Source organism: Mus pahari, chromosome X (assembly GCF_900095145.1).
Source record: "Mus pahari chromosome X, PAHARI_EIJ_v1.1, whole genome shotgun sequence".
Lineage (NCBI taxonomy): Eukaryota > Metazoa > Chordata > Mammalia > Rodentia > Muridae > Mus > Mus pahari.
The window spans coordinates 118,474,157-118,485,395 of record NC_034613.1 but is presented as its reverse complement, the minus strand read 5'-3'; the positions used below and the strand labels follow the sequence as shown (position 1 = coordinate 118,485,395).

The following is an 11,239-nucleotide window of genomic DNA, read 5'->3' as shown; positions in this document are numbered from 1 at the left end:
CCCCCACCCCTGCTCCCCTACCCACCCACTCCCACTACTTGGCCCTGGCCTTCCCCTGTGCTGAGTCATATAAAGTTTACAAGACCAAGGGGCCTCTCTTCCCAATGATGGCTGATTAGGCCATCTTCTGCTACATATGCAGCTACAAAATATTTCACAAATAAACAATCTCTCTATATATGGAAGGGAGAAGACATGTTTCTAACATCTCAGTTGTGTCTGTTTTTATTACATTGTGAGGTAAATGTAGATTTTTTAAAATATGAAACCCAAATTATACTAAATGTGAACTCATACACCCCATTTACATGTTTATAACTTACCATACAAATATTATCTACTGTCACTGATAAAAGAAGCAGCCTATGTTGTCACTGTCATGTTAGAGCATTATATAAAGTCTGATGCTTAAGCTGAAGTATATAAAATAGTAGTAGCAGGAAGTAATAAAATCCACAAGTGGCATGGAATCCCTCTCCTTTATATATACCAGGAGACTCCAAAATATGCATCAAGAGAATGATGTGCATATGAATGTGTGTGGTAGTACTATCCATAATGGCCAAAGGGGTAAACTACCCTAAGAATTCAGTAACTAATGAAAGGATAAACAAATGTCAGGTATTTGTACGGCAGAATATTGCTCAACAATGAATAGGCATGAATTACTAAAATTATATACTATGAGTGAACCTTGAAAATATTATTGTAAAGGGAATCCGATCACAAAATCTTTATTGAACAATTCTGTTTGTATGATATATCTAAAATAGACAAGCCTATAGAGACAACAGGCAGACTGGTGAATGCATGTGTGGGCTGGAAATGGGAATAGGAATTGACTATCAGTTGGTATGAGGGGATGCTTTAGGATAATGGAATAAGGACCTGAGTTCAAATCCCGGCACCTATGTTAGCAAGCTGAGCATACATTCCCCAAACACTTGGAGCTCCACCTCTGGGAGGTCTAACAGCCTTTTCTGGCCACTATATATGCCACCCTTCACTGCACATATTCATATACTCAGACATGTACACAAATAGTTTATTTCTTCTAAGTTAAAAATACCTCTCTCACTGAAACAGCATGCGCAGGGCCTACATGGGTCTGCACTGTGTCCTCTGTACATATACTATAGCTTTCAGTTTGGTACTGTAATGAGACTCCTGAATGTGTGAACAAGTGGATCTCTGAAAACTGTGCTTGTTCCCGGGGCTTTTATTTTTCTGTCAGATTGGCTTGTCCAAGTTCAGTATGATTTTGTTTTATATTTTATTTTGTTAAGATCTAAATTCTTAGATGCAAAAAAAATACCTCTCTAAAAATAAGCCCCATGAACTTAAACTCTTTGAAAATACAGGGAATACTCACATTGCATGCATGTTATCACATGCAATGTGTTTACACTGATTTTGATTGTCATGGTCCTGAGGTGATCCAAGTATCTGTATATTCTTAACATATTTAACACAAGAGAAAGGTATGCTCTGATTCATGAACAATATCCCACCAATCATACTGTCAAAAGAGAAAACTGGAAGAAAGCTTTAAAACATTAAATCAATCCTCCTGTCATGAATGGTATGAATATAGGTTGCCATCCAGAACTTTTTTAACTCTTATTTTTTTTTTTATTCCCCTTATAGCCCCACTCCATCCTCTCTTCCCCACACGTGGACTGCCTGGTTAGGCATAAAGAACTTTTAACCATGCATTTTATTACTGATTGGCTTTATTATCCAGTTTGTGTGACACATAAAACTAGTTCACAGTCTGTTCAGTGAGATCAGAATGGCAGTCCTTCCCTTTCCGTGTAAGGTCATATGCAAAGATCACATTGGAGGTTCAGTTTATATTGATCAAATATATCAATGACCACTTACATCCAACCATTCTGCCCTCTCAACAGTCAGTGTGGTAGGTACAAAAGATAGCTAGCACGTGAGAGCTAAATTGAACACTGGATGCAATCTTTTATTGGAATATTTTATTTACATTTTATATTTAAAGAGAATCAGTACAAATCGGGGCATATTTACAGCATTTTCAAATCAGTGTACAAGAGTGCAATGGTTTCATCCATTATATATTTAGCAAACAAAAATACACGTCTGTTCTATTTTTGTCTAAATCCTGTGGGAATTTGCACTGGGAACAAAACACAAGCCACACAAAGTAGAAATAAAGTGCATCTCTTCAATAGCTCTATTTAACTTTGGTGGTTGAAGCTTCAAACTTTATATTAAGGCACCTGGAATCCCCCCTTCCCTTGATTCTTTTTCAAACACCAACAAATGCATTCACAAAATTATAGATAGATGGACAGAATTTAAATTTCATGTAATTAGAGACCACAAGGCCAAATGTAAACTCAGTTTTCAAAGTCAACATTGTTTGGAAACTATTTTCCACGGACAAATTTTACAGAATATTCTCTGTAGATGAATTCTGCACTGTAACCAGTTACCAATTTTCTACGATTTATTTCAGCTATTACTATTTTCAAATCTGATGGTAGTTTCTACCCTGTGCTTTTGAAAATGTCAAGCTTGAGAAATAGTTTACAATATTTTTGTAAGAAACTCTTTATGTCTATAATCTTGTGTGGTGTCACTAATATACTGATCAACCAATTCAGTTCATATTTTTCTGACAAACTATGCTCAACACTCACATGAAATACATACACAGCTTAATTTTAAAATGAAAAGGTTAAAATGAGTATTTTGCTTTAATCTTGTACTATCAACTTAATGCCTAAGTTCGCATTGCTTTTTTTTTTTTTTAACAAATTCCAGATCAATATAAGCACCTGGAGACAAACCCCAACACACAGAGCCCAAGCTAAAGTAGTAGTATTGTTTAATTATGATACTATCATAAAACAAAGTGATTACAGCTACTCCACATTTTTAAAGCAACATATTTTTTATAACAAAGTTGTTGTAAATGAAAAACCTGACTATTTGTAGACGGTTCTGAATGTTTAAAAATGTTGCTATCACTATCACCAAGAGGAAACTTGCCTATGAAAAACGTTATAGTGAGTTTGTGGAAAACGGTACTGGGGTACATATGTTAAGCCATTTAACTACAGTATAATATAAGTCACCTCCACACTTTCACTATCATTTTTGTTTTACATTTACCCAGTTCATTCATGGTAAACTAGGCCCTGATTGGCAGTCCTGTTGTTACTAACGGTTCAAGTTTTCTATTGACACAGATTTTTAAGATTTAATCTCTCGAACAGCTGCCTCTTGATCAGGAGTTTCATCTTCTTCAAAGGTTGGGTTGTCAACATGGGGAACAACATCCACGGTCACAGAATTTGCTTCATGGTTCACCAGCTGTAGATTTTCATCTGGACACAGAAGTGAAGATGTTAGTACCTTTCTTTCCTTTCAAGGCAGAAGTCTGCACTCATTTCCAAGAAGGCTTCCGTATTCAATGTCATCATATTCTGATGATTACCCTTTGTGACTTTTTTTTTTTAAAATCCAAGTGTGGGATGCCCTCCTGTATTCACAGCACTCAGTGGGTAAGGCACAAGAATTCTTCTGCCTTCCAGGCTAGCCTGAGGTACACAGTACATGTCAGGTTGGACTAGGCTACAATATGAGATCCTATCTCTAAAAATAAAAAAAAGAAAATCATAATTTATATTGTTTCCCCTAAGGCACTTTGACATTATTGATTTATGATTCCTGTTTTTTATTTATGTGTCTGTGCTTACTTTTACCTAAATTATAAACTCACTAAGGGCAAAAGTTACATCTTTTGCATTTTTTCTTTTCTAAAATTAGCAGGTCTTAAGCCTGGTTGGACATTACTATCACTTGGGCTATTTGAACCTAACTGTATAGTAAATAGAATACATAATTATCCTAGAAGAAGAAAGGTTGGGGATGAACATAACACCACCTAAGTAACTGCAAGCCATATGGCTAAAAGAAAGTGGATTGTACAGTAGTTGCTAAAGTATTTTACGTTTCTGCTAGAATTGAAAGGTCAAGAAAATATATTTCGGATAAGGAAAGCCTTTCTCCCTTTATTGTCACTAAAAGGAATTCCAAGTAAGGCCGGGAAGATAGTTTCAAAGGAGCCCAGTGGTGTGCAGCTGTAATGACATACATCCAGCAGTAGAAACTCAGTGTCTTCCAGATAAGAGGGAGAGGGACAAAGAAAGGAAGGGAGGAGGGGCTTTCTGAGTAGACATGCATCACCTACCCTTGTTCTTTGAAAGAACTGTCTGTAATAACCACCCTGTGGCAATAAGTAAGTATGCCTAGTGCCTATATCTTGCTTTTGATATAACAATCTCTAATCAAAGAACTATTGAAGAAATGGCAGATTCTGGGACAGAGAGTATATAAGATTAACCTAGATTCTGGCCTAAGTGTCAGCAAACTACATTTCACTGGGCCAAAGCCACAATTAAGAGTGAGTATACGCACACTGGATGCTCCACAGCCCAGGCACATATCCAGTAGAGGACTGATTTATCTGGCTTCAGTGGGAGAGGATGCCCTTAATCCTGTAGAGAGACTTGATATGCCAAGGTGGGGACATACCCTGGGGGGCACCCTCTCAAAGGAAAAGGGGATGGGGTGGGTTGAAAAACTCTGCAAGAGGGGACAACATTTGGGATATAAATAAATAATTTAAAAGACTGCTTTTTCACATTTTAAAAGAGTTTTCAAAACCAACCCCTCCCTAAAGAGGCACACAAAAAGAATACATATATGATAACAGAAGCATATGTGGCCTTTAATCCCTAAATATTTACTGCCTGGTCCCTTAAAGGGGAAAAATCATGTTATGGTAACAGAAAGTAAGGAAGTCAAAAGAATAAAAATCCCAACCTAACCAAGATTCTGAAGACAGAATTGGGGCCTTTATGAGCAATGGACAAATCATGAAATTAACAAAAAATGAAAGAAGTTCTGTGATCTCACTCTACTATAAATAACCCAATAAAACGGAAAAAGGGATGGCCCCTCCTTACATTTGAAAATTAGTATGTGTGGGAAGAATGACAGATTTAGCAAATCACTATTTGATGAATAATTAGAACAGGAAGTATCAATTATCGTCAAAGCTGGTCAAGAAAGGAACCACAAGAAACAGGATACGTGCATAGTTTCTAAGCACCTATCAAAAAGATATTCAATAATTACTAATGGAAAATAGTAACTTTAAAGGGAAAAATTTGGCAGACAAAACGCTTAACCAAGTGAACAAAGTTAAAATCATCTGTAATGAGAACATTGTGTGCCTTATAATATGCACTGCTGATGGGACACAGCATCCGCTTCGCTGGCATTCTAACCAGAAACGGACAGTGATTTAATTACCATGAAGCAGCAGACAAGGCTAAGTAAAGGAACATTTTTTATAAAATAACAGAAAAGTAATGTGGCATCTTGAGAAAGAAAAGGGACATTCATGGGCCATCTGCTAAAGCTGAACAAGGTCTCTAGTCAATCTTTCATCAAGTCATTCCCTAGGTTCCATATATAAGATGTTCACATTGACAGAGGCTAGGCAAGGTAGATGGGTAGTCTCAGTATAATTATTGACATTTAATTTTCTTAGTCAACCTGAAGCTATTTCAAAATTAAAATAAAAACCACCTGTAATTAATTAGTCACTGTCCATCATGAATTCTGATTTAATTGCTCTAAAGTGCTTTTTATATGCCATGCTTTTAAAAATTTTAATTGAATTTATCTTTTACTTGTTTACTACTCACTGCTCCCCTTCCGGGTATCCTTCCCACAATCCCTCCACCCTCCACCCTCTCCTTCTCCTCTGAGTGGGTTGGGGGCCCCCTTGGGTACCCATCCCCAGCCTGTATGCCATGATATATTTTTTTTTAAATCTCTCCATGTGATTCTGACATAAAGCCAGGTTGACAACCAGGGGTCTTATTGGATGTGCTCTCAGTGTGCTTCTGCACCAGAAAATTGGTGAGAGATACAAATTTTCAGGCTTCACTCAAAACCCACTGAGTCAACAAATCCTCCAGGAAATTAGGCATGTAGTTAACTTTGAAGACTAGTATACTAACAGAATTGATCTCAATGTGTTATATAGATGAAATAAATATGCACTTGCAAAATTATAAATATCCACTTTCATTGTAATTATCAGTGACAATTGCCAAACCAGCAAAATACACAAACCAGACTGAATTATAATCTAAATGGTCATTTTTTTTTAAGACAAGTTTACATTTCTCAGGCAGCAAGATGTGCTGAATAGAAAACAGGTTAACATAAGATGCTCTAGAGGAACTAAAAGCTGTTAATTTAAGTTTCCTAAATGCATTAATAGACATTTGTGGTTATGGATGTTCACGTGAAATAAAGGTTTCTCCAAGAGGCAGAGGAGAGGCAAGTCTTTGAATGCAGAGCGGGTGTCAGACTGAGAAAGAGCACAAAGATATGCAGGGAGCTCACACTGTAGCTATATATGGAAGATTAGAAATTAAGGGAAGATAATATACTGAACCAATGGGAAAGAAGGAGTGAAGAATCTAGGGAAGGAGAACCCTTAAGGCCTCAAGGTGGGTATCACTGCCATTCCTCCAGGTAAGGATGCCGGCAGGGCGTGGATCATTATTTCATTTGTTATTTAAATCATCTGTAGAGTCTTTTCTGCTTCCCCACCCTCCTAAAAACTGAACACAATCAAGTGGGATGGAATTTTCTTATATAAAAACTAGCACAAATTAAATTATCTTCTATCTTCACAGGATTCTATTACCATATGATTATAGGAACACAAGACCATCAAGACAAAGAAACAATGACTCGGTATTACAGGTAGAACAATCTACAGATAATTAAGATTCCTATGAGTGTGCTCAAGGAAGTGTCTGGAGACTAGGTTGCAAGGAATGCAAGGTCAGCTTTGACATAGCTGTGTGCCTTGTGACATCTTCAGAAATGATTATCTACGGTACTGATAAAGCCATAGAGGGCAAAGGTTTATGACATGGGAAGCTGAAATGTTCAAAAGCTATTGTAGTACTTTGTTCCCTCCACTTTTACACTAACATTGGGCTACTAGAAAGTAAGGACCAAGGGAAAACCTTCAAGCCAAGAAAAACACAGAGCTCCCAGGCAAGAGGATCAGGAATTCAAGGCCAGTGTGGGCTACATGAGACCCTGTCTCAAAAAGACTAAAACTGCACACACATTCAAAGAAGCAGATTCTCAGCTCCCTGGAATTGTTGAAGGTAGGCAGGTATGATTTTTGGTATTGGCTTAAGCTGAAATGTAGTGCACATCCCATAAAAATGTAATCTTTAATGGTATAACTCAGCTAGGAGTATAGTCAAGTTGGGGCATGTAAGAAGCTCTAGTTTCTGTGGCCAACAATGCAAACAAACAGAAAATACATAGTTCAAAGGGTTTTGTTGTAACCACTAAATTTTTCAACTATCACCACTACCTAATTTTTTAAAAAAATTAGAATTATTTAATTCCTGTATATGAGTGTTTTGCCTATATGTATGTATATGCATATATGAGTGTTTTGCCTATATGTATGTATATGCATCATGGTTCCCTCAGAGGTTAGAAGAAGCTAGAGCCATGTGATGCCTTGGAACTAGAGTTGCAGATGCTTATGAACCATCATGTGGGTGCTAAACAACAGACTCAAAATTAGTGCAAGAGCAAGGAGTGCTCTTAACCACTGAGCCATCTCAAAGGCCTCCACCTAATTTTAGAAAAACACAGAGCTGCCAGACATTTCTGTCTTTCCCAAAAGAAATCCCTTACTTACTGGCTGCCATTTCCCATCCTTATCCTCGGATTGTAGCAACCATGAATCTGCTACCTGCCTATAATAGTAAATAAACAAAATGTAGCATATATGTATAATAGAAGGTGCTGGGCATGGTGATACATAGCTTTAATCCCAGCACTCAGGCAGAAGTAAGCCGGTCTCTGAGTTCAAGGCCAGCCTGCTGTACATTGTAAGTTTCAGGACAGCCAGGGCTACACAGTGAGAATTCCCATCTCAAAACAGAAACAGCAACAACAAAAGAGGAATGATGTAGAAAATATGGCAACTCATGCTTGTAATCAGAGCACTTGGGAGGCAGAGGTAGAAGGATATATATTTACTATATATCCAGGAGTAGCTAGCCTGGATTCTTCATATAAATAAAATGGTAAGTGAGGCACAGTGGTGTTGGTTTGTAATCTTAGCACTTTGGAGGTGAAGGTTGTCCTCAGCTACATACCAACTTCAAGGCCAATCTGGTTTCTATGAGACCCTGTCTCAAAAAATAAAAGGAAACATGCAACAATAGAATCCTATAGCACACAATATGTAACCCTTTGTGTCTGGAAGCTTAGTAGAGTGTTTCTAAGACTCATGCCTGTGTAGTATTGATCAATAAAAAAGTTTATTGATGGTGTGTATTTGCACATGCATTGTGTGCACATGTGCATGCATGCGTGGGCACATGTATGTGTGTGTGTGTGTGTGTGTGTGTGTGTGTGTGTGTGTGTAAGTCAAAGAAGAACTGAAGAGAGTCAGTTCTCTCCTTCTACAAATCAGATCCTGGGATTAAATTTAGGTTGTCAGAGTTGGGGGACAAGCATCTTACCCCTTGAGGCATCTTGCTGGTTTTTTCCCTTATTTGTTGACACAAGTTTTCCTATATAAGCCAAGCTAGCCTTATACTTGTGGCATTCCTTCTACCTCTGCCTCCCAAGTGCTCTGATTACAAGCATGAGTTGCCATATTTTCTACATCATTCCTCTTTTGTTGTTGCTGTTTCTGTTTTGAGATGGGAATTCTCACTGTGTAGCCCTGGCTGTCCTGAAACTTACAATGTACAGCAGGCTGGCCTTGAACTCAGAGACCGGCTTACTTCTGCCTGAGTGCTGGGATTAAAGCTATGTATCACCATGCCCAGCACCTTCTATTATACACATACGCTACATTTTGTTTCTTTACTTGTTAGTTAACAGACAAATCCTCTCCACTTTGGCGCTATTGGGAACAACACTGTTGGCAACACTCATGTACTAGGTTTTGTGCGGACATATGTTTTCACTTATCATGGCAAAATAAATACTTAGCAATGGAGAAAAAAAACATTGAGAGATGAAGTTAGAGAAAGGAAAAATTATATGGAGATTTGATATTTTTAGAAGTAATAAATAACCTCCAAATAGCCCCATTCATGTAAAATCATTAAACTGTAATAATAATTTCACATGAATTCCAAATAATATATTCAACCTGAGTGTCTAACAATTGATTCATGTCCTGGAAATGTCAACAGGTGGCAGCATATACCATTGTTCAACCTAGTTTTCTATCTGAAAAATGGATTTCTGAGAAGATAAGACAGAAATCTAGTTTTTGTAAATCGAATTCTTTTATTACTTCTGGAGTCATTTATTCTATATTCTGATTTATCAGAGATAAACAATGGCTTCTAAAGTTTAAAGTTGCTCTTTTGCCTCAGTAAGGAGTCAATTAGCCAGCATTTAAATGGCCCAGGGCATTTTCCAACAAAACTCTCCTTTTGGGAATAATCCCAATTCCGTCTGCATGTCATCTATTTTAGGAATACTTGAATATGCATGTCCTTTTTGAATATGCATATACTTTATGGCAGGAGTGCATCTTTTATTGTGCCATTTTAAATAGAAAAAAACTTAAAATGGAATAAGAAATAAATGAAACAACTACTAAAAAGCAAGATGTGTGGGCAGATGTGTGGTCCACGGTGGACTGATTACTTGTGATGAGCCCACTGCCCTTCAAAGGTACTGTCCTTACTTGCTGATTGCGCATGTTCCTCCAGAGGTGGCTCATCTGCTCCTTGTACTGAAGCATATCCAGATGATGCAGTCTCACTGCGATTGTCCTCTTCATGGGGAGAGGCCGTATTAGATGCTTCATTAGAAACAGGAACTTGTAAAGACACTGATCCATCTTCAACATCCACCTTTGGGAAGCATTTGAACAAAATAAGTTGTTTGGAGTACATGCATTACATTGACATATAATTATGATGTTTTCATTGGTGATAACTTACAGAAATATTTTTTAGCCTCATAAACCTCTAATCCATTTTCATGATCACAAAAAAATCTCTTGCTGGCCTTAGTCACAGTAGCTTGCATAGAAATTGGCTCTACCAATGGGATATATATATATATATATATATATATATATATATATATATATTCATTTGGCTGATTCCTTTACCTCAAAATATAATGCCTGGTACAAAGTAGGCACTTAGTATACATTAATATATGCTACTCTGTCACAAAAGAGAACCAAGAATTGCTTTCATCTGCACATTTCTGTTAAGTTAAAAAGATTTTAATGGGTTGATATTTATTGTATCTTGAAGATAAGTTTTTTCATTTACCAAATACAAAATTATAATTTTATTATGCTTTCTCAAACTAACATGATGATTAATGACAAACTGGCTAATTGTAATAATGACAATGTTAAAACAGAAAAGTAGATAACACCTTGGTAGTTGTATATAGCTATCAGTCCTAATTATGATCCAAATAATAAGTACATTTGAGAAGAAGGAAAATATATATGTTCAAGATGGAGGAATTTTCCTGTGTCTATGAAAGAAATATGACTAGTTTTAGGGGTAAACTGTGATTTGCACATTATCTACCCAGAGAGAGAAGTTATTTTCATGAATACCCAGGCATATTAAATATCATACTGCTGAAGTTCGTTCACAGAAAGGATATAGCAACGTTTACCTCAATTCCTAGAGCTTTGAGAATGTCACACTTGCACATGGGGCAAGTCCTGTGTTCCAAAAGCCACGGGTCCACACATGTCTTATGGAAAATATGACTAATGAAGGAGAAAAGAGATAATTTAGTTATAAGATGTGAAACAGCAACAGCACTTTGACACACACACACACACACACACACACACACACAGATTATACTTAGTCTCTGCACTGATATCTTTTTTCCCCCTTTAAACATGCCATTAATAAAGGAGCCACGAGAATAGATTTTGGAGATTTCATAATGTAGAGCTCTGAAATATGCCCCCATTACTCTAGCCTCAAAAATCTATCTTTGATATTCATAACTTGAAAATGGCTAATGCCTTCTGTAAGGCAAAAGACACTGTCAACAAGACAAAAAGGCCACCAACAGATTGGGAAAGGATTTTTACCAATCCTAAATCTGATAGAGGACTAAT

General features: G+C 37.0%; 1 protein-coding gene across 2 annotated transcripts in view; it reads right to left on the bottom strand.

Annotated features, from left to right (window-relative positions):
* Positions 1 to 1,968: 1,968 nt before the first annotated feature.
* The window catches only part of Rnf128 (ring finger protein 128), a 108,672-nt gene continuing 99,401 nt past the window's right edge, over positions 1,969 to 11,239 (bottom strand). For both annotated transcript variants that reach the window (XM_021188274.2, XM_021188273.1), the window contains exons 5-7: positions 10,780 to 10,876; positions 9,818 to 9,986; positions 1,969 to 3,365 (exon numbers count right to left, since the gene is read on the bottom strand). In XM_021188274.2, the coding sequence (XP_021043933.1) occupies positions 3,232 to 3,365; positions 9,818 to 9,986; positions 10,780 to 10,876 (400 nt within the window). In that variant the 3' untranslated portion in view covers positions 1,969 to 3,231. The remainder of the gene's footprint in view (positions 3,366 to 9,817; positions 9,987 to 10,779; positions 10,877 to 11,239) is intronic.